The sequence below is a fragment of the Trametes versicolor genome, assembly GCF_000271585.1.
Source record: "Trametes versicolor FP-101664 SS1 unplaced genomic scaffold TRAVEscaffold_1, whole genome shotgun sequence".
Lineage (NCBI taxonomy): Eukaryota > Fungi > Basidiomycota > Agaricomycetes > Polyporales > Polyporaceae > Trametes > Trametes versicolor.
Genome location: NW_007360321.1, coordinates 1,315,592 through 1,337,471, shown reverse-complemented (window position 1 = coordinate 1,337,471; position 21,880 = coordinate 1,315,592). Strand labels below are relative to the sequence as shown.

The 21,880-nt window shown below is 56.7% G+C and overlaps 6 protein-coding genes and 2 non-coding genes across 8 annotated transcripts; 4 read left to right on the top strand and 4 right to left on the bottom strand.

The window, feature by feature from the left end:
* Positions 1-70: 70 nt before the first annotated feature.
* Positions 71-5,370, bottom strand: TRAVEDRAFT_68008 (uncharacterized protein; the record flags this gene model as incomplete). The annotated part of the gene is made up of 6 exons (XM_008034531.1): positions 71-1,053; positions 1,110-1,388; positions 1,442-4,126; positions 4,179-5,095; positions 5,154-5,245; positions 5,295-5,370. 6 exons carry the CDS (start codon positions 5,368-5,370, stop codon positions 111-113), a joined length of 4,992 nt encoding a protein of 1,663 aa, XP_008032722.1. The 3' UTR covers positions 71-110.
* A 2,272-nt stretch (positions 5,371-7,642) lies between these two features.
* On the top strand, positions 7,643-9,131 carry TRAVEDRAFT_110790 (cellobiohydrolaseI; the record flags this gene model as incomplete). The annotated part of the gene is made up of 3 exons (XM_008034530.1): positions 7,643-7,934; positions 7,997-8,322; positions 8,379-9,131. 3 exons carry the CDS (start codon positions 7,643-7,645, stop codon positions 9,129-9,131), a joined length of 1,371 nt encoding a protein of 456 aa, XP_008032721.1.
* Positions 9,132-9,453: 322 nt separating this feature from the next.
* Positions 9,454-13,673, bottom strand: TRAVEDRAFT_158064 (uncharacterized protein; the record flags this gene model as incomplete). The annotated part of the gene is made up of 9 exons (XM_008034529.1): positions 9,454-9,544; positions 9,597-9,712; positions 9,765-9,946; positions 10,001-10,512; positions 10,563-12,185; positions 12,238-12,368; positions 12,422-12,651; positions 12,717-12,739; positions 12,786-13,673. The coding sequence occupies 9 exons, from the start codon at positions 13,671-13,673 to the stop codon at positions 9,515-9,517; spliced, it is 3,735 nt and encodes a 1,244-aa protein (XP_008032720.1). The 3' UTR covers positions 9,454-9,514.
* Positions 13,674-14,327: 654 nt separating this feature from the next.
* Positions 14,328-15,903, top strand: TRAVEDRAFT_158061 (mitochondrial carrier). Its single transcript, XM_008034528.1, has 11 exons — positions 14,328-14,416; positions 14,479-14,643; positions 14,700-14,711; positions 14,763-14,787; positions 14,843-14,953; positions 15,008-15,051; positions 15,108-15,254; positions 15,316-15,429; positions 15,487-15,646; positions 15,702-15,738; positions 15,795-15,903. Exons 1-11 carry the CDS (start codon positions 14,336-14,338, stop codon positions 15,862-15,864), a joined length of 966 nt encoding a protein of 321 aa, XP_008032719.1. The 5' UTR covers positions 14,328-14,335; the 3' UTR covers positions 15,865-15,903.
* Positions 15,904-16,114: 211 nt separating this feature from the next.
* On the bottom strand, positions 16,115-16,213 carry TRAVEDRAFT_t3. The gene has a single exon. It is a non-coding gene; the product is annotated as a tRNA-Trp (tRNA).
* Positions 16,214-16,421: 208 nt separating this feature from the next.
* Positions 16,422-18,307, top strand: TRAVEDRAFT_111960 (uncharacterized protein; the record flags this gene model as incomplete). Its single annotated transcript, XM_008034527.1, has 7 exons — positions 16,422-16,567; positions 16,627-17,195; positions 17,247-17,658; positions 17,709-17,812; positions 17,871-17,967; positions 18,022-18,067; positions 18,128-18,307. 7 exons carry the CDS (start codon positions 16,422-16,424, stop codon positions 18,305-18,307), a joined length of 1,554 nt encoding a protein of 517 aa, XP_008032718.1.
* A 215-nt stretch (positions 18,308-18,522) lies between these two features.
* TRAVEDRAFT_41537 (uncharacterized protein) lies at positions 18,523-20,684 on the bottom strand (the record flags this gene model as incomplete). The annotated part of the gene is made up of 21 exons (XM_008033921.1): positions 18,523-18,633; positions 18,695-18,730; positions 18,792-18,900; positions 18,961-18,985; positions 19,037-19,094; positions 19,151-19,178; positions 19,234-19,293; positions 19,362-19,462; positions 19,512-19,554; positions 19,596-19,626; positions 19,683-19,694; positions 19,771-19,795; positions 19,859-19,893; positions 19,943-19,968; positions 20,024-20,049; positions 20,106-20,123; positions 20,173-20,182; positions 20,238-20,336; positions 20,393-20,406; positions 20,462-20,540; positions 20,611-20,684. 21 exons carry the CDS (start codon positions 20,682-20,684, stop codon positions 18,523-18,525), a joined length of 1,020 nt encoding a protein of 339 aa, XP_008032112.1.
* Positions 20,685-21,774: 1,090 nt separating this feature from the next.
* Positions 21,775-21,846, top strand: TRAVEDRAFT_t16. Its single transcript has one exon. It is a non-coding gene; the product is annotated as a tRNA-Cys (tRNA).
* The last annotated feature ends 34 nt before the right edge of the window (positions 21,847-21,880 follow it).

Here is a 21,880-nt window from a genome sequence, read left to right as displayed (position 1 = left end):
GGATGCATGCGATTGCGATAACATGACGGACGGGTAATAAACATACGGACGGCTAACAGTACATGCTGGGGTAAGATAATGGTCCATCAGCCACGAACGAGTCAAGGGCATTAACGCATCCCTGTAGGGTCAAAGACTGGTGGTCGTGATGAGACTGCAGACCGGGGTGGTTGGGAGGGAATAGACTTGATCTTGCCGAGCCATCCCCTCTTCGCAGCGACCACCTTCGTGGCCTCGGGCTGCGACGGCGCGCGGGGGCTGTTCGTGACGTCGGAAATGGTAGGTGGTATTGGTGCAGCAAGGCCAAACCCAGTGGTTGCTCTCCTTGAGGGCGATGCTGACCCAGCACGAGCCGCTTGTTGCCGAACTGGTGTGAAGCCTGTCCGCATACTCTGCAGGGCCTTGCGGAGACGCGGCGTAGTCGGCTGTGGTGGCAAGGGACCGGGGGCGCTGTCAGCGGTGAAAGGCTGGGGTGGCATCGACCCGCAATCGTCGAAGTCATCTGGTGCTCGCCTCTTGACACCCACAATGGACGACGAAGAGTCAGACTCAGGTATGGTTCGACTCTGGTTCGGGGCGGATGGTGCCCGCTGCCGATCTGGTGTACGCGCCTGGAAGACGGGCATAGGAGGGATACGCGATTCGGGGGTCTTCGGACGGGAGAGGGATGACGGGCCAGACATCATGCGGGCGCGCGACTCGGGGGTCTTTGGCCGGAAGGTGGGCATCGGGGGAGGTTGGGTATACTGAGCGTCTGGCGAACGCGCAGCAGGCGCCGTCGCCACTCGAGGGCGGGAGAAGGGGCGGGAAGATGATGACGAAGCCAAAGATGAGGAGATCATTGGGGCAGGCCCAAGCACGAGCGGAGGGGAGAAAGTGGAGGCCTTCTTCGGCGCAAGGGCAGACACGGCAGTAGGGGCGGGCGCAGGAGCCGGCGCCTCCGGCGCCTTCGCAGCAGCCTCCGTAGCAGTGGTCAGCTTCGTCTGCAGATTCTGCATCTTGCGTGTCAGAGAGTCGACCTTGCTAGTAAGCTTCTTCTTCTCCTTGATCATCCTTTAAAACAGCAGTTAGCAAACAGCACCGACTGTCCAGTAAGCCAGATGACTCACTCGATGAAGCGGTCGTCGTTCTCCTCAATCTCCAAGCACTTGGCGCGGAGAAGCTCCTCCATCTCCAAGTTCTTCTCCCTGAGCTCCGCAATCTCATCCTCAAGCCGCGGCTGAGCGCGCAGGGCGTTGAGCTCACGCCTGAGTGAGGCAACGGTCTGCTCGTGCTGAATCGTCTGCATCGCGAGGTTCGCCTCGGTAGTCTTCGCAAGCTTGTCAAGAGCTGTGCACTTCGTCCGAAGCTCTACAAGCTCTGCCTCAAGCGCAGACGCCCGGCGTTCACTATATCCAGGGTCAGCAAGCGTACGGCATATGGCAGGCTGGAAATCACGTACCCGTCTGCAGATTGACTCTCCAAGAAGCGTTGCAGGGACTTCGATCGCTGAACCTCCGCCTCCAGGGTGGTGATCTGGTACTGGAGGCTAAGCTTCTCCTCTTCTACCTCGGCAAGGGTCGACTCTGCATGTTCCAGCTGGGCGCGCACAGCGGGGATCTCCTTCTCCGCGTCCGCTAGGGCAGCCTCCGCCTCGCCACGTCGGCCTAGCGCCTCACGCAACTCGGTGGTGGTGGCCTCTTTCGTCTGTATGTGCGCGGCCTTCTCCTCGCCAAGCTCCACGCGGTACTCGTCGGCTTCCCTTGTGAGCACCATGATGCGACCCTCGAGTTCCTCGATGGTGCGCGACAGCTCGTCCACCTTCTCCCGCTGCTGGCTGGCTGAGTCGCTCTGCGAGTCCTTGATGATCTGCAGCTCCTCGGTGGCGTCTGTGAGGCGCTTCTCCAAGCCTTGTAGCTCTTCTGCGTGAGCTTCACGCAGCGAAGCAAGCTTCGCCTCGAGTGCCTCCGCTTGCTCGCGTGCCTCTGAGAGCTGATGTGTGTGCTCCTCGGCGTCCCGCGCAGCCTCCTCGTGAAGAGCCAGAAGCTCGTCCTGGCGAGCAGCGGCAGCCTTGAGCTCAGCTATCGCGGTCTCCAAGCGTTCTTGCAGGTCCTGCGTCTCTGCATCGTGAGCGGTCTTCAACTGCTCAAGTTCGACCTCTAGACGACTCGTCGCATTGATCGACTCGCCGGCTTCGGCCAAGCGTGCCTCGAGCTGCTGCTTCGTCTGCTCCAGTTCTTCCTCGGCGGCCTTGCGCGACGCATCGGCCTCGCCGCGCAGGCGTACGACCTCGTCGAGCTCCTCGGAGATGCTTTTGAGTTGGTCTTGTAGCGAGGCGACTTCATCTTCGTGCTGCTTCTTAGCCTGGACAAGGTCGTCCCGTAGACGCTCCTCGGCCTCCGAGCGCACTGCACTCGTCGAAAGGTGACTGGAAAGCTCGTCTTCGGCACGTTTGAGTTCCTCGTCGACCCGCTTCAGTTCGTTGACCGTTTCCTGGTGGCGGGACTCGAGTGTCGCAAGCGACGCCTTGGCTTCGTGCAGCTGGGTTTCGAGCTCTTCCTTCTCTTGCGAGAAGATGGCAGCTTCGAGAGACTGGCGGTCAGCGTGGCTGTTGCGGATGTGTGCGAGCTGATCCTGAAGTATAACCAGCTCCTTGACCTTCGCCTCGAAGTTGACCCGCGCTGTCGTGAGCTGTACCTCCACATCGGCCTTCGCGTCTGTAGCGGCTTGGACGGCGCTAGACACTTCAGCCAGCTGTGCCTGGGCAGCGGTGAGTTCAGAGGACATGCGCGAGGCTTCCTCGATGGCGTCATCACGTCCTCGCTTGAAGTCCTCCAGCGCATGAATGTTGTCGTCCAACGCCTGGCTCAAATGCTCTCGCTCGGCAGATACGGCAGCGACTTGAGCAGAAAGCATCTCCTTCTCCCTCTCTGCTGCTTGTATGCGGGCCTCCAGCTGAACGAGCGCCTCACAACGTGCTGCAGCGTCCAGCCGTGACCGAACGATGGCGTCCCTCTTCTCCGCCATGGCATCGAAAGCGACCTTCACCATGCCCTCGACCTCCGCCTCGCGTCCCTCCTCTGCCGCCTCCATGGCCTCCTCCATCTCGTCGCACTTCCGCAGCGCCTCGTCGCGCTCCTCCCGCGTCGTCTGACAGTCCTCCAGCATCGCGTCCTTCTCGCCCTGCACGACCTCCATCTCCGTCGTCATCTCCGCAATGCGCTCCTCGTTCAGCTTGAGGTTCATCTCCAGTCGCGCGATGTCGTGTTGGTGCATCCCGATCTGCGCGGTCCGCCGATCGACGCGACCTTCGAGCTCGCGGATGTGTTCGCGTAGCGCCGCCTGTGCACCTGCAGCGGGCTGACCCGAGGAGAATGCGTTGAGCTGCTGCCCGTGTCGCTCGTCGGCGTCCGCGAGCTCCTGTCGAGCGGTGTCGAGGTCCTGCTGGAGATGGGTCTTCTCAAGTGCGAGCGCGTCACGTGCGGCCTCTGCGTCGTTGAGGGCCTGGTGTGCAGCGACGAGCTGTCCTTCGACGTCGGAGAGGGCGGCACCGGTCTCGTTGTGGGACGTGCGCTCGCTGGCGAGCTCCATCTCGAGCCGCTCGATCGTCGACCGGAGGCCTGATACCTGCGATGCCGCAGCATGGAGCGAATCGGTTGCGGTAGATAGCTTCTCCTCAAGTTCGGACGTGACGAGTTCGCGCTCTTGAAGGTGGCGCTGCGCGTACTGTAGATGCTCACACGCGTCCGAGAGCTCCTGCGTGAGCTCTTGTATGCGCATGGTGTTGTCTTCATCCTGTTCTTGTGCATGCTGCACGACGACAGCCAGTGCGACGGTCGCCCGGGCAGACCGCTCGGCCTGGTCCTGGAACGCCTGAATGTGGCCTCGTAGCATGCCCAATTCAGCCGTATCCGCCGCGGGAGTGACGGGGGCAGAGGTCGCGACTGTGAGCTTGGCCTCCAGAGACTGTACCGCGAACCTATTCTCGGCGTTAAGGAACTCGAGGTCGCGCCGGAGACCATCACGTTCGCCGCGCAGACGTTCGATGGTGTTAAGGAGCTTCTCCATAGTAGCAATGGTGGCCTCATCCGCATTCCGCGCGGAGAATGTGGATTGGGACGGATCAGAGAGGTGAGCCTCGAGCTCGCTGAGATATATGCTGGTTAGAATCAAGCTAGAACAAGATAGGAAGAGCTCACCTTATCCTGCTGTCGGCGGCGCGGATGCGATCCGCCAATTGCTCACGTTCCTGCTCCAGCCGATCGCGTTCGTCCAATGCCTCCTCCTTCTCCTGAGCAAGCTCCGACAGCCTCTCCTCGGCTTCTGATGCCTTCTGGTTAGCATCTTCCAGCAGGCTGACCGTCCGGTTCAACTCGTCCTGCAGCATGGCCAGGTCACGCTTTCGACTCCCAGTGGATCGCGCAAGCTCGGTCTCCAGGGCAGCGATTCGTTTCTCCTCATCCTCCAGCCGCTCCAGAAGACTAGCCTCACGGGCAGCTACGTCCCCGCCGCCGCGGATGTCTCGCAGATGGCTGAGTTCCTCTTCTCGGTCATCCAGCTTGGATTGCAGCTGCTCAAGTTCACCCTTTAGCCTCCTCTCCGCCGCGGTCTTCTCATTCTGTAGCTGGACGAGTCTGTCTCTCGTCTGAACTAGCTGTTCGGATGTCTTCTGTAATTCTGTCGCCTGTTGTGTCGATGTCGCCCGAAGATCCGCGACTTCCTGCTCCAGGGCCGGGATCCGGAAGGACGAGTCGGAAGAAGATCGGCGGCGACTTCGCGCGCTTGCAGACTGGCTTTGACTTTGGCGTAGTGCAAGCTCTTCAGCGTGAGCCTTGCTGTGTATCTCCTTCTCGAGGGAGCGCAGGCGCGATTGGAGGGCTGCGTTCTCCTGTTCCAGTTTCGAGCGTCCCGCTGACGTCAAGTTGGCCTGGGAGGATATGAGCTCTACAGTAGACTGTAGCTCGAGGGCGGTGTGCTCAGAGTCTTTGAGCTTGCGATGGGCGGTAGTGAGTGCGACCTCTGCGTTCTGGCGAGTGAGGCGTTCGTTCGCCAGCTCTTCGTTGCGTCGCTTGAGATCTGCGTCGAGTTGTATCACGCGGTCGGCTTCTCGACGTAGCTGGTACGGCGGGATCCCATTATGCAACGTACTAGGTGTGGCTAAGGGGGGAACGTACCTTGTCGAGCATATCATTCAATGATACCTTTACATCGTTGAGCTCTGCCTCTCTCTTCAAATATTCGCTGTGTAGTGTTGCATGGGCGGCGTCTGTAAGGCCATGAGTGCAGCCCAGGATGTATGCGCGAGTATGATTGACCTTTAGCCCGGAGTTGATCCTTCAGAGAGTAGACCTCATCGGAGTCGTGGTTGTCGCCGATGCCCCAGGTGGACATCGTGTAAGTTGAGTAGTTGTCGTCAGAGTATGTTGCGTGGCCGTCGAGGAAGGGAGATTCGTAGGTCTGGGGGGTCGCGGCCAGACAGACGGTGAGAAGAGGGAAGAAGCGTGTCGAAGAGACGCCCGACAAACCACGCCAATCTCAACACAGACGCGATGCCCACGTGATCGCGCCTGCGTGAGAACGTCCTTCTCGGTTGGGCGGCAGTCGATTACGCCGACGCTTCTCCGGATCCGTTCTCCGTCTTGCCACTCATCCTCGCTCCTCACAACTTCCAAGGGCCGACTTCAGTCATTGATACGCCTTGAGCAGCGTTGTGGCGATTTCATATAATGCCCTCATCTAAACGTTTTTCTCGAATGCTTGAACTAACAGTCTCATGAAGACTAGTACTGCATGCCCTCCGACGCTTGACGTTGGATCCGTGCCAACTTCAAGTCGACGATGAGCCCAGGGCGAGTTCACGGTGCACTCACGCGGTGAGCGGATTCTCGTTCTCAAATCCCGAATACACAGCTTCTCTGCAAAGTTCCCGGCAAAGGTGTGTTTTCTCCGAGCTCCACAGTGCGAGCCTTCCTGAGCCTTCGCGGTAGCGGCTTGCCTATTCTTATCGACTCGCTCGTTCGCAATTGCCCGCGTGGCGTGGCGTGCCCATCGTCCTCGCTGGCATCATCCGGCAGAAGACCGTCTACGTTGGGTGTGATTGGTGCCCTCGTAGACGGACTATGGCGATTACGAAGTTGAGTACCCGTCGTTGTGGTCCAGCGACATCAATGTGGGGGCTTCCTGCTTCTTCGGACTCGCTCGTTCGGGGGTGGCTGTGAAAGTCTGTATCGGCCCCACAACTTTGCTATCTGCGACACAGTCCAGAACACTTGAGCTGTAGGCGGCTCATGCGTTGGGTGCATGATATTGCACCAAACGCTTCCAATAAGGTATCCCTCAGCCGGAGTTCTTCAACACCGCTCTACACTTCAGTGTTTTCTCTTTCCCGGTAAGTTATGTACGTCTGAGATCACCGCTACTTAACTGATCACCTATAAATGTCTAGCGATGGTGTTTTAGCGCACCGTACTACCGCTGCGTCGTGCGATTTTCACGGCTGCAGCTTAGTGTGCACCTCCCAGTGTCACCTACTCACCAAGGACTTATAGTCCGAGTCCTCCGTCTTGCAAATAAAGCCTATACGACGAACATCTGTCCTCTCCCGTGTCATCTCCCGGCGGAGTAACACCCAGTACCCATCACATGACTGTGGTCTGGAAGCCTTGCGATGCAAAAGATCCAAAAGAATTGTCCGAGGAGCTAGCCCAAGCTCCGTGCGTTGCATTGAATTGATGAGCCACCGTGACCGTCGTCGGTGTTCTTGCCCTACACGGTATTTGCTCGCGGGCCTCCGCCGACCGCCTGACCCATCCGTCTCTGCTCTGCATGCCTAGCCATCCCTACGCCCGGGTTTTACCCGGTACGCTTTCACAACCATCCATCAATGCCCGGAGTGCCCGTAAGGTAAAACCATGCCCTTCAAACCAATCACTCGTGTACGTGCATATACAACACTGAACCTTTCACAACTATACTCGGTGAGCAGATTGGACAAATATCACTATGTCCTGACGTTCCTGACCATACGCCCCGACTAAGTTGGCCATCGTGCCACCGATGCGCTACTGTCCTTCAGGCCGGGCCTCGGCATCTCCTCGCCCGCCAAGACATGTTCGCTCGCACTTTGACAAACAGTCTCGCCCGGAGCGCCAAAGAAGGCTTCTCGCATCACGAACCGTGATCATCCACAATGCCTCCACCGCTCACATGGGCTCCCAGCACCTTAATGCTTGAAAGCCCGCTTGTTAGCCTCTCTGTACTCGTCAAAATGCTGCCGCTGACATGCGTTCTCTCGGGATAGCCTATATGCGCCTGCTCAATCCCTTTCCTTCGGCCGCTCCTCGGTCTGTACCTCACTTACCACGCTGAAGTGCTGAGACCGGACATGGCCCTCGTGGGGCGTCGTCCGGGCCACTCATCGCGGGTGGACCGCCCGGAAACTCATCGGTCATTGGTACCGTCAGCGGGCTCCCTGGAACCGCATCATAGCTCCCTACGAGGTCAACAAACCCCAGCAACCTTTGCGAACGGGAAAACCAGATGGGTCCTCCTCCCCCACCTCCGCGTATTTTCCGCTGCAGGGGTGTATAAAGCCTCTCTCGAAGAGCGTTGATGAACCATCGAGCACCGCACCTCGCAGCACATCTCGACCCCGGCCTCGGAAATGTTCCCTGCAGTCGCTCTCCTCTCTCTCTCGTTCTTCGCCATCGCGTACGGCCAGCAGGTCGGCACGCTTACTGCGGAGAGCCATCCGAAGCTTTCGGTCCAGCAGTGCACCAGCAAGAACAACTGCCAGACCCAGCAGCGTTCGATCGTCCTCGACTCCAACTGGCGCTGGCTGCACTCGACTAGCGGGAGCAACAATTGCTACACCGGCAACACCTGGGACACATCGCTCTGCCCCGACCCCACCACTTGCGCGAAGAACTGCGCGCTCGATGGCGCCGACTACGCTGGTAAGCTGTTTTTGCACGATACCCGCGAATGCGCCCACCGACTGACACGGTGCAATTGATAGGCACCTACGGTATCACCACCAGCGGTAACGCGCTCAGCCTCAAGTTCGTGACGCACGGCCAGTACTCGACCAACATCGGCTCGCGCGTGTACCTCCTCGACGCGTCCGACGCAAAGTACCAGCAGTTCAACCTCAAGAACCAGGAGTTCACGTTCGACATCGACATGTCGAAGCTCCCGTGCGGCCTCAACGGCGCGCTCTACTTCGTCGAGATGGACGCCGACGGCGGTTCCTCCCGCTTCGCCGCCAACAAGGCGGGCGCGAAGTACGGAACCGGTTACTGCGACACCCAGTGCCCGCATGACATCAAGTTCATCAACGGCGAGGTGAGTCTGCACTCCTCCGCCTTGCTTGTGCTCTCGTTCTTACCCGTTTGTTCCAGGCCAACGTCCTCGGCTGGAAAGGCTCGGACAGCGACCCGAACGCCGGTAGCGGCCAGTACGGCTCGTGCTGCAACGAGATGGACATCTGGGAGGCGAACTCAATGGGCGCGGCAGTCACGCCCCACGTCTGCTCCGTCCAGGGCCAGACGCGCTGCTCGGGCAACGACTGCGGCGACGGCGACAACCGCTACGGCGGCATCTGCGACAAGGACGGCTGCGACTTCAACTCGTGGCGCATGGGCGACCAGACGTTCCTCGGCCCGGGCAAGACCGTCAACACGAACTCGAAGTTCACGGTCGTCACGCAGTTCCTCACCAGCAACAACCAGACGTCCGGCACGCTCTCCGAGATCCGCCGCCTGTACGTGCAGAACGGGAAGGTGATCGCGAACTCGAAGACGGCCGTCGCGGGCATGAGCGCGTACGACTCGATCACGGACGCGTTCTGCAACGCGCAGAAGACGGCATTCGGCGACACCAACTCGTTCGAGAAGCTCGGCGGCCTCCAGGCGATGGGCGCGTCGTTCGACAAGGGCATGACCCTCGTCATGTCCATCTGGGACGACCACGATGCGCGGATGCTCTGGCTCGACAGCGACTACCCCCTCAACAAGGACGCGTCCCAGCCCGGTATCTCCCGCGGCCCTTGCGCGCAGACCTCCGGCCAGCCCACGGACGTCGAGTCTCAGAGCCCCGACGCGACCGTCGTCTTCTCCAACATCAAGTACGGCCCGATCGGCTCGACCTACTAAGCCCCAACGACGGTACGTGCAGAGTAAATGCGAGTCTTACCTGTTGCTTACAGCCACCCTAGATGTTCCTCTCATAGTGGGTTTCACAAGTTTCCAAAAGGTGTTCCTTGGTATCATCAGTTTGCGTATCGTCTTGTGGCAGTGTCTGTATATACCACGGTGTATACGAGAATCAAACCAGCGCTTTCTCTTCCATTTGAGTGCACCTGCACACTCGGTTTGAACTTACCTCAGCCTGAGGTCCGAACGCCCGCGGCACGCGGGTACACACAGATAAGATCTCGCGCGCCCATGGGCTTCCACAGAACCTCATTTTCCTCCACAAATACTCTGTAATCATTAGGGTATAGTCATGGATACGACAACGCAAGCAGCAGCCGACACTAGACCTCCGTGAATAATGCAGCAAAGACCTATAGGATGGTCAGACGAGGGGCCATTGCAGAAAAAGCGGGGATCGCATACCTCGTCGACAACAGTATACACAAGGTGTTGATTCAACCGTCGATTCTGCATGACGGCGAATATCCGGCGAGCCCCACGACGCGCGTTAGAGCGACCGATCATGTTCGCAGCCAAATCTGAATGCGCGTCTCAGTCACCGAAGGCGTCGGGTTCTAACAGTGCACGCACCTGGCATCAAGGCCGAAAGCTTGCGGTTCGCCTCATCTCTTGTGTGCAACTTCTCCTCGACGGTACGTGGGATACTCGGCGGCTTAACATTCCCGCCAGGCCAGAGACCCTCCCGGAATATGTTGATGAATCCCATGAGGTGGGTTTCGTCCAAGAACGACTTGACTGTCTCCCGTAGCTTCCTAAATGACCCTTCAGCAAAGAGGCAGTGGAAAGTGCAGCCTTCTAAAACCTACCGCTCGATTGTGGTACCGAGCACTTGCTGCAGGATGATGACGATCGCCTGTCGCCTGAGCCAATTATTCTTCTTGTCGAGCTCGAACACAGCAAGTATGAAGTCGCAAATGGGAGACGAGAACGTCGATGAACTCGTCTCTCCATCGAGCGGCTTGAGGTCTCCCGACAGGTGCATGAGCGCGTCCTCCGATGTGGACTTGCCCGATGCCCTAAGCGCTTGTGCCACAAGGTCTTCGTCGTGGATGGCCGTTCCGGTGATACCCACGAACTCCGCAGCCTGAGTGGTGAGACGTTGGATGATGACGTCCAGCATAGATGGGCCAAAGAACATGTCGTCGATGCTCTCGGCGACGGATTGATACACGGACTTCACGAGGCCTTGTCCAGGGAAGGCAGAGACTGCGGGAACCTTGGACGCAGTGGGAGGTTCGGCCGCCATAAAGGGCGAGTCGCGAGACAGGAAGGCTCGGAGTTCATCGCTTTCGCAGACAGCGGGTATAGCAATCAAGCTCTGTCGGCCAAGTTCAGCATGTGGAGAGCATGCGATCCAGGGATACGCACCTGCAAATACTTCTCCAGGCCGATACGCCTGCTGTCAACGAAACTCCCAGAGAGCGACGTCACCAGCCGCTTGCCGGGGAAGTCCAAATTCCGCACCATGACGTATCTCTCCCGCAATTTGTTGTGCATGTTGAAGAACTCGTTATATCGCCTGGCGACAACCCAGCCCGACGCAAAGCTCCCGTCCTGTGCCAGCTGCTGCACCTCAATGAGGTAACGCACGACCTGCTTCCCGTCCTCCTCCCCAACGGTCGAGTTCACGATCGCGACGCGTGTGCGGTCTGACAACAGCCGGTTCGCGTTCTCCTGTTGCTCGTATTGGCTCTTCTGGAACATGAGCTCCCTAAGTTCCCGCGTGAGCGCGCTCTTCGACTTGCGTAGTAGACGAAGTTCCTGCGCGTCGCCACTCAGCTCCGCCTTCTTGATCAGCGTGTCGAGCATGGCGTCCTGCGTCTGCAGCTTGCCAATCTTGTTCGACAGCCGCTCGATCTCGTGCGAGAGTTGCAGGTCACCTGGGCCGGCGAGCTGGAACGAGTCGTGCTCCTTCTCGACATCCTCCTCATCCGCGAGGCGTGGATCCTCTTCCTCTGGGTCGTCGTCGAAGACCATGCGCCGCTTGTCCTCGCGGGCAAGCCGCACGCCGCTGGGTAGGACGACAGAATCCTGCATGGACAGGGTGTCGGACGAACTGCCCGCACGGGGCTCCTCGTGCTGCTCGTCGAGGGCGATGATATCGGTCAGCGCGGCTTGTATTGCTTCCATCCGTTGCGATTGCTCCTGCTGCTCCGCGTCCTCCGGATCGTCAAATAGAGGCGCGCGGGCCGCCGAGGCGGAAGGGTATTCATGAACTGGGGACATGAGAACTTGCAAGTTGGATACTGCTGGGCGTGATGCGGGCGGGATCGCGCCGGAAGGTAGATTCGGGGTCGGTGACTGGCGGTTAGTGCTGGGAGTGGGAGAAGACTCTGACCGGAGTAATGGCGGCTTCGTTGTGGTGAACGAGGGATGGGGTCCACCGCGGCCGGGTCTGGTAGCAGGCGCGGCCTCAGACGGATGCCGCGTAGACGTAGGCGATCTATGGCCTCCGCTGAACGACGGGTCCTCCGCAATTGCCTTTCCCCCATTTGCCTGAATATCAGCTATCGCACGGAACCAGAGCTCCGAGCGCTGGAACTCCTCGAAATCGTGTTCCATCTCTCGCTCGATCTGCCTCTGCGCGAGCATGACACTCCGACGAACGCGCCTCTCCGATGCGGGCGTAGACGTCTCCGCGCTCTGTCCGAATGAGCGGATGGTGGTGATATGTTTCTGCGAGACTGCGCTGAGAACAGGATCTGGAACAGGGCTGGAAAAGTACAGTTCGTTGATGAGGGAGATGTCGTCTTTGAGGGTAGCGGACTGGGCCGAGTCCAGCAGAGGCTCGTCTTCCTCGTCTGAGCTTCCAGAATCCACAGACTCCAATGGATTCTTGAAGCTTTCAACTGTCAACCAGAACTGTACGAGGAGGGAGCGTTGTCGGCGGTCCATGAACTCCATGAGGTAGGAAAGTGAGCTTGGGTTAGTCAGAACATCTCGGAGCGTCAGAGGCGTCGTAGTCGGGGCGTCTTGGAACATCGTCTGCCGCTGTGGACGATCTCAGCATGCATAGTAGTACACAAGAGGGACATTTGCATACTGAGTCCGCCTCACCGCCCAGCACTGTTATGCGCTTCTCGACCTTCCTCTTGGCGGTGTAAAGTCGATCGAGGAATGCGACGATGTCTTCCGTCTTCTCGCCATTGATCCAATCCGAGTTGGCATTGTTGGCTGGGATTAAGTGTCACTCATATGTTTGGTGTTACGGCCTTCTCGCTACTCACCGAGCAGAGTTCGCGTCCTTCTGATTTCTCCCATGATGTCGCTCCTGAGTCTCCGTGCGTCCAGTAACGATGACAGTCGGCTGATACTACGCAGGAAGGACTCGAACTGCTTCATGTCGGTCCGCATTGTGATTGTTGTTTCCGTAGTCGAGGGCGGCGCGTCCGGTAAGCCAGCATTTGGGCGTGGAATTTGGGCCTCTAGGATATGTCGGACCTTGGAGATCAGCCGTCTATACAGTCGCAAGGTTAAGCCGCTACGCAGAGCTAGAGCGCACGGGCGCGCAACCGGACGCACTGTTGACGGATAGCTGCACCTGCCTGAGTTGGGTCAGACCTTGCAGCATGATACGCCGCCACTACTCACGACTTGGTCAATCATGCGGTTCCAGAAGTCAGGGTCTGATAGCATATCCATGATAGGGTACATGACAGAGCAAGCGACTATTTCTCTGACGACTATCTTGACCGCGCGGCTGCCAGCCTCCTTCTCCGGCAAGATGTAAGGAAGAGCCTTGTCCACCAGGTCTCGCAGATGATTCTCCTCCGACTGCTTGGTGAATGTCGAGGAGAGGTTGTCCACTGCAGAGTGCAACTTTCCGCCGCCGCGTGCAGCGTAACGACTGGCAAGCAGAAGGTCAAGCTCTTCAGATTGGGTCAGCTTGCGCTCCAGGCCAGCGCCGCGGAGAGCAACCTCGGACTGGCGGTACTGTTCGATATGCGCCGTGACCTTGGGGAGAATACGCTTCACGACCAAGGCGGAAAGGTCGAGGGTTGTAGCCTTCTCCAGGAGGCGTTCCATGGACGCATGCAGGGTGGACGACACCGCGGTGGGGAAGGATGGCGAAGACGAGATGTCCTTGTACCATACAAGCACAAAGTCACGTACTATCAAGATGAGAATATCATTGATTGCAGCGGATACGACAGGCGCGTCGGCGCATAGAGGTGGAAGGGATTGCGGCGCCTTGTGGGACCATTGAGACCGGGTCAAGACAGCTTGCCAAGCTGCGGGGGTAGAGAAAGCCAGTGGCCGCGCGGCGGTGGTGAGCGCATTCGTAGGAGCAGGCCGTACAGAATCCAGCAGATATCCGAGCGCGACGTTAAGGACGAAGAATCCAACCACGACCAGAAGGAGGAACAAGGGCAGCAAGAGAGCCAAGGTGAACGGAGAGGACAGGATGCGTTTGATCACAGGGAGGCCAACGCCTACAGCCAGGAGGGCGAATATTGCATGCCTGCCGAGTGGCGGCATCACCGGGATGGCCTGTCGTCGACAGTCGTCGCTCAGAGCGTCGGGCGGATGGTGGTCGGCAACATCGAGTGCAGCCTCCGAGTCGCGCGACATAACGTGCTCAGGCAGGACCCCGGCAGTCCCAGACATCATTGCACTGTCCGAGGTCCCGGACCAGCTGTATTGGCCTCGGCGCCTGCAAACAGGGCTTCCTTGGAAGTACTGTGCTGCGTCGGTCCACTCGTACACTATTTAACGACGCGGAGTCTGGGATGAGTGTCACGGCGGGAGTGCTGTCGCATCTTGCTTCATACATCTGTGTACAGAGACTTTCTCACAATGCGCGGCAGTCCTGAGCGCGAACCATCGAAATGAGGGGAGCCGCAGGGACTTCATGCAAGGCTTGAGTGTACGGCACCGGTCGTGTTGCTCAACTGACTTTGCACAAAGATATTTGTCTTTCTTGAGCGGTGTCCAGTGTTGAACATACTTAGCTCTTCCCGAGGACGTCGGAGTTGTGCACAAGGTCGCGCGGGAAAGACGGACAGGCTGACCCATCGCGCGATCGCAATAACATAAGTACCTGCAGCTTTCGACGCTGGCCGCGGCGCTCGGATGACTCGCGCACCAACCTTGGCTTTCTCCATTGCACTCCCCTCTCCCCCAACTCCCGGTGGCCCAGCATGAGCACACCAGCAGCTCCTAGTCGGCCCTTGTCTACTGTAGAAGGCTTCCTATGCGGTGGATTGGCGGCGTGCATGGCTGTAAGTCCTCGCTTCCACGCTTCCAGCGCGGCGGGCCATGACGCGGGCTTTCCATGGTGTAGGTGACGGTGTCCAACCCCGCGGAGGTGGCCAAAACGCGCATGCAGCTTCAAGGAGAGCTTGCAAAACAAGGCGGGACGAAGGTGTACAAGAACGCGCTAGATGTGATCGCCAAGACGTGGAGAAACGAGGGCATTAGAGGCATCCAGAGAGGCTTGGGTCCTGCAGTGAGTGCTCAACGTTCAGTGGAGAGGACCGCGCTGGACACCGCGTGTGTTGGCAGTATATCTATCAAGTGAGTCAAACCGTGCCTTCTTTCGCGGAACGGGGGTCTGATGATTTCTAGATTCTCATGAATGGGTCTCGGCTGGGTACGTCATGACCCAAGCGTCTCGGAAATAATCCCCATGTTCAATGCAATCATAGGTTTCTACGAGCCCATACGGAGACAATGTAACAAGTTCATTGGCGCAAACCCTACGGACCAGATACCTCTTACTTCCGTCTTCTCTGGTGCTGCAAGCGGAATGATTGGAGGTTGTTCAACTCGTCCTCCGCAGTCCTGCACTGGTTACTGAATGGTGTCTCCAGCAAGCCTAGGGAACCCGTTCTTCCTCATTAAAGCGCGCATGCAGGTGGGGTTGACCATCATGCGCTCTATATAAACGTTATACTGACATACAACTTGTAGGCGTATTCACCTGTACTACCGGTCGGCGCCCAACACTATTACAAGAACTCGTTCGACGCGTTCAGAAATGTGTGGCATGCTGAGAGGTTTCGTGGCCTAGTAAGAGGCATAGACGCGGCAGCTCTGCGGACAGCAATGGGCTCTTCCGTACGTACTTGTGGAACAGGATTCACCATTGGACACGGCCTAATCACTGCCTCTCCCTCAGGTACAACTACCCACGTACAACTGGACGAAGAACCAGCTCGTCAGCCGCGGTATTCTGCGCTCAGACAGTATATGGACATTCCTGGTCAGCAGTTCCGTGTCTGGTCTTTGTGTGGTACGCTACTACTTTCATTCATGCGTCTTGCGATTACTTACCCGCAAACATCCGAAGCTCGCAATGATGCAACCGACGGATACCGTACTGACGCGCATGTACAACCAACCTACCGTACGCACACCTGAGGGGAGACACATTGGGACGCTTTACAAGAACCCCATTGATTGTCTTTGGAAGACGCTGAAGGCCGAGGGCCCCCTGGGCTGGTACAAGGGTAATGATTTTGCACTCACGTCCCTTACAACGAGCCTAACATAGGACCTTGTCAGGCTCGACGGCACACTTCCTTCGTATAGTTCCACATACGTAAGTCCTTCGACGATCTTCTGGCTGAATTGGGCTGACATAGACGGTTCATCCAGCATCGTCACGCTTACTGCGAACGACCTCATAGTTGGGCTTTACAAGCGTGTCCGGGATGGGCATGCATAATACTACTACTTTATAGCATACACATGCATATATCTTGACGGTCACTAATATTGCACACGTCGCGAGTGTCGGTTTCTGTGAACCAATGCAGTTCGCCGTAGTGGTTGGATGGAAAACCAGGGTATGGTGATCGTATGCGTCTTGAATCTGATCTGCATGGTAAGCAGTAAGCAATCCCTGAGACAGAGATTTCATTAACTTGCCATGGACATTCGTTGAGAGACGAAGGTAAGGTCAAGAAAGCAAAAAGTGAACCCTGCCCGGATCGAACGGACGACCTTGAGGATGTCCCTTGAGCAGATAACTCCGCTTGCTGGAATCTCACGCGCTACCACTGTGCCAAGGGTTCTTGTTGCTTGGATTGTGGCGGTGATTCATCATCAGGGCATGAGATGTGCATGAAGCTGCAGCACAAACACTCAGGAGTCGGCGGCAGCTCGATCGGAGGTGGGTCGACTCTTGCCAGAACCACTGGCAATTCCAAGGTCCACCGGCCGCCGAGGGTACGAGAACGCACTGAATCCCACTGACTTTGTTTGTGCACTCGTGCAGGCAGGATGCTCTCAGAGACCACAGTAGAAGGAGCCCGACGGTCTATCTCTCCCAGTCAAGAGCCGGAACCGCCGCCGGTCGACAACGAGTCTGCCCCACCACCTCTAGACCGAGTGGCACTGGGGACTTTGCTCGTCCAGCATTTCTCAAAGTAAGTCTTGTGACTATCTGTTACGCCGATGTTTCTAAATTTTCTTGAATCGTCCATAGTTCATGGGGCCAACGGACGGCCGAGTTCGCCATATACCTCCTTCTGGTCACATTGTTTCCAGACACACTCCTCCCTGCATCGATTTATGGATTTGCTACGACGGGATCCGCGATGTTGCTTTCAGGATGGGCCGGTAAACTCGTGGACGAACACCACAACCTCCGCATTGTCCGCACCAGCATCATCGCAGTCAAGTTCTCCGCTTGTATAATGTATGCCGGGACGCTCGTCCTCCTCTATCGTCCTCCTCCGGTCTCAAGCTCCAGTAACCTGTGGACCACACCTCTTGCCTCTGGAATGTTTGCTCTCGTTGTCTTGGGGGGCTGCGCTCACAATCTTGCCGGAGTCACGATTTCTGTCGCCGTAGAACGAGATTGGGTTACGACCATCGCGGCGAATTCCACGGATCACCTCACGGCACTGAACACATATATGCGGCGCATCGATCTTCTGTGCAAGCTCCTCGCGCCGTTGTTTGTCTCCCTACTCACAACCGCTGCATCGTACCGCTTTGCTGCAATCTTTCTTTGCGGAGTAGAGGCCGCTTGCCTGGTGTTTGAGCTGATATGTAAGTCTGTTTAGCGTTTAGAGCATGGGTGGCGTCACTTATAGAAACCAGGGACTGAGGTATCTTACCGCCGCTTTCCGGCTCTGCATGAAGCACAAGCCTCTAAAGAAGCTGCGCAACGCACCCATGCGCGCGACGAGCGACCACGAGAAACCCCAGCTCGCCCAGTACATGCCATGCTCTGGAACCAGCTCAAATCCAGGATGAAAGAAACATACCTCGACTGGCGCGAGTTCTCGCAGCATCCCGTATTTCTGTCGTCGCTTGCCATCTCCAGCCTCTACCTCACGGTGCTCAGTTTCGACGGGACAATGCTGAGCTACCTGAAGGCACACACATACAGCGACGCTTTTCTGGCAGGGATACGTGGAGTGAACGTTGTAGCTGGGCTACTGGGCACTGTGGCGATGCCTCTCATGGAAAGGAAGCTGGGTCTCATCAGGGCGGGAAACTGGAGTATTTGGTAAGACGACCGAGTTATGTCGAGTAGCGCTTGCTCACTGCCCGTCCTAGGTCGGAGGTGCTATGTCTTCTCCCGGTTCTCATCGCTTTCTATGTGGGTGAGCCGTCCGACGGTTCGCGAGGACCGGCCTGGAACGCCGTGCTACTGTTTGGAGGTGGACCAATCCCGTCGCTCCTACATGTTTCATAGTAACTCACGGAGAGCCGTCGCAGGGATGACGTTTTCTCGGATCGGCCTATGGGCGTTTGATTTATGCCAGCTGAAGGAGCTGCAGCTCGCACTGGCAACGCATCCGAGGCGAAACTCACTGTAAGTATACACATCCGGCGATATTCGAGGCATCTCACTCATTTATCAAAACAGGACTGCACTCCAGTACTCCTTGCAAAACGTTGCGGACATGCTCAAGGTACAGTTTCTGCTACTTACATAAGTCCGACAACGATTGGGTGCTGAATCGACCTTGCAGTATATCCTAACGATCGTCTTGAGCCGCCCGTCGCAGTTCAAGTACGCCGCCCTCGCGTCCTTCATTAGCGTGTGCGCAGGCGCCTTCACGTACCTCGTGTACGTTAAGCGGGAGCGTGGTCATCTCCTACACCACTCTCTCGAGGACATCATCCCTCTACTCAAAAGGAGGACGCAATAGATACCGGCCACGAAACCCACCTTGACCCGCTGACAGAAGGGAAGGTTTACAGATTGTGCTAGCACAACAACAGCGCCGGACCGGATATTCAAACCCGTAAGATGGGCCAACATGTCCCGCCATAATATTCCAAAAGAATGCGCTTTTTCGTCAAGGGTATGTACCAGAAATCCCACTCTACCCATGATCCACACAACCGTGGTCGCGATGTGGACTCATGAGTGAGACATACCAACACCTTTTTGGTCCGTCGATAACCGTTCCGACGACGCGGTGTCGTGGATATCCGGGGTGTAGTCAACCGTCTTGTCCACGGTGATGTGCACCTGAGACGGGAAAGCAGTATGGTCAGCGTCAGGCGACCGATGCAGCACTTGGCGTGCTCACTCTTGTGCCCGCCCCGAGGTCGAGCTGCTCGGCGTTCTGGGGGTGATCATACGTCAGCTTCCCCACACACGAACTCGAGAGGTGAAGGAAAACTTACCGAACGCGCACCTAGTCCGTGCTGAGTGCTAGGAAAGATCACCGGTAAGCGGTGTCCGCTCGTGGACTGAGACTGAGACTGTGCCAAGAGGCCCTTGCGTGCGTTCATGCTGCAAGTATCTCGTTGTAAGCGATAGGCAGACGTGTCCTCGTAGACCACGGATACTTACGAAGCAAGGAATGAGTTGGCGTATACTGCACGGAGAGCTTCAGTGAGCGAATTCAGTCTGATATGACACCACTCACGCTTGCTGATAGCGAAATGAAGACCCAAGTAGATGAGCTCGTCGGGTTTGACTAGCCACTGGACACGATTTACAGTGAGGCGAGACTAGAGTGGAGCGTAACACATGAACTTACGAAAATCAAGGAAATCAGCGTCGTCACGCTGCACAAACCGTTATCAGCTATAGTCATCGAGCGGTATATGGGTTTGAACGCACCAGGTGAGGAGTCCGTTTTCGATAGTGTATAACGTCACCGCGTTCAGAATGTGGTCGAATCTGGTGTATGCCAGGTATCGTAAATGGACAGAATATAACACGGATCTGCGGCGGATCCTAGTTCTTACCTGCCGGTGCCGCCCCGGTGTCTCCGCAGAAAGTAGCAGAGTCCGGCCGTGATCAGCACATCCACGACGGAGGAGAGCACGAGGCCGAGCGTGAAGACCGACTATACCCAGGTCAGGCTCCAAACAGAGATACGAGTAGGGCGCACTCACTCGGAAGCGAAGCCCAAATTCGGAGAAGCTTTTCAAACGGATCCTGGAACAAATACCTACGTCAGCGTCTACAAAACCCCGCACGCTCGACAGACTTGCAGCTCAACAGCGGTAACTAACCGGCAACATGTAAGTGATCGTCAATATGCAACTAATTGCATGAACGCTCACCGAACGCAGCGACTATGGTTGTTCGGACGTTTAGGAAAGCACCATTGTGAGTAACGGTAGCTAGTAGCCCTATCGCGCATTCACTTACCTACTCGTGCGACGGCAAGGATGGTCTGAAAGGACGTCACCGTGGATTAGCATGTGCTGTATAACGCGTGTTCAACAGACCTACTCACGATTGGCGCGGTAATCCAATAGTTGCCCTTGCTGACTGCAGACGAAGGTCAATAGCGCGCCCATATAGGACCAAATGTACTGACGTTTGAACAGGCGCATGGAGAAAAACCTAGAACGATCGACAATTAATCTGCAACCCAGCGTGATACGACAACGGTACTCACAAGTGCACACAGACGGTGATTACAGCCTATTCCGTATCAGCAGTCAGAAGAAGGTAGTGATGGGCGAGTACGCGATACTTACTGTCAAAGCTATCGAGACCTGGCGCATGTATCAGCACAAGGTTGCAGAAGGTGGCTGGCGTACGCACTCCAATTGTCCTGAGGGTCGGAGACTGTCAGCATGAGGAGGTGGACTTGCTGATTGAGTACTTACCAGAATACTTGATCTGTTACATCATCCTCACCGAAATGACTGACAAAGTACATGTAGTTCGCTGCGGCGATCATGATCGAATGCAGGAAGTCCAAGACACTGACGGGCCAAATATTATGGTAGCTGACGGATAGCGACCGAAAAGAACATCTTACAAGACCACAGCGACCTGCGTGAACAATCAATAACGTTGATCTTTTCTGGGTGAGCCGAATAACTCGTACCTTGACCTTCGTAGACGTTGAGTCCCGGCTGAACAGACGGAAATAAAGAATAGTCTGCATCCCAACAATTCCGGAGAGCCTAGAGCAAGGACGATAAAGTCAGTATGGACGGGACACGCATTCCGTGAGGGGCGTCCTATGAATCTTACCCCGCACAGACCAGTCCTCCGAAAAGAATGGCACCGAGGCTCGTCTTGAGACTAGACTCAGTTAACAGAAACATAGTTGACCGTCTTCACCCAGCGGGATGTCCAGCATGCAAATGCAACGATGAAGAGCCCGACGGGGGAGAGGAGAAAAGTGCGGGGACACTGCGCAAGGCGGTTTCAACTAATTTCAACGACGCGAGGCCAGAGGATCCGCGGCTGCCGATGCTGTTCAGGCCACCTCCGCATCTCTGGACGCAAAATGTTTAGCCGGGTTCCCAAGACGTTCCTTCCCCACATCTTGGATTTGAATGCCGGCGGGAAGGGAGGAGTCTGAGATGGGACGCCGGGAGGGCGAGAGCTGTGCACGAGTAGCCAATCAGGATACTCAATTCCGTTCGCAAATCCTTCGGAACTAGCACCGAGCCCACAAAACATAGCGACCGGATGACCGCGTGTCTCGTGGTGAACAAGCCATCGATCGAGAAGACGGCGACTCTCCGGTCGAACGGATGAAGCTAAAATGTGCATCACTGTCGGCCCTTCTCAGCTCCTGCACTATTACGCAACCTATTAGCTGAGAGCTCGGCCCCGCCTCGTCAAGCTGGGAGTACTCACCAATATTCATTCCATCTGCGAGTACACCAAACCGGCGAGCTATACACATTAGCCGACTGGGAACGCACCGCTAGTGTGATATATATCCATGGACTAGTGTCAAGTGCATTGGCACCAAGTATGTATATACCATCGACATATGTCCGATATATTACTGTCTTTGGAACTGATTATAGACACTTACTACGTCTGCGCCATAGCTAGATGGTGCCTGCACGAGTTGAATTATCCTGATCGTTTGCGTGAAACACGGTGTTTACACGTACGTAGAGCCCGAACCACTGCTCGAACTTGTGCTAGAGTCTGGGAGACATTTGATGACAATCCTTGAGATTTCGGGGTGTTGCTTGACGTCGCAAAATGCTCATGCTCCTGTCGTCAAGACCTAGCACTATCTGACGCATGTTATGCGAGCGTAATGTTTGTCTGGCGCAGGAGAGAGTGGTCGTCGCAGGAAGAGCTGTCCCCGACGGCAGCGGCGTCGTTCGGTCACCGAGCATATCTTAAACTGTTGATAGCTATGTATATACTATACCTAATGTGTGTTATGGCTCTATAGCTCAGTGGTAGAGCATACGATTGCAGATCGTAGGGTCCCGTGTTCGAACCACGGTGGGGCCTGCTTTTTGTTGCCGGTCACTGCAAAGTGCGCGTG

Coding starts and splice junctions, on each gene's coding strand:
- TRAVEDRAFT_158061 (XM_008034528.1), top strand. CDS start 14,336: ATGAGCACACCAGCAGCTCCTAGTCGGCCCTTGTCTACTGTAGAAGGC. Junction 15,052..15,107: donor TCATTAAAGCGCGCATGCAG/GTGGGGTTGACC, acceptor TACAACTTGTAG/GCGTATTCACCTGTACTACC. Junction 15,739..15,794: donor CTTCGTATAGTTCCACATAC/GTAAGTCCTTCG, acceptor CGGTTCATCCAG/CATCGTCACGCTTACTGCGA.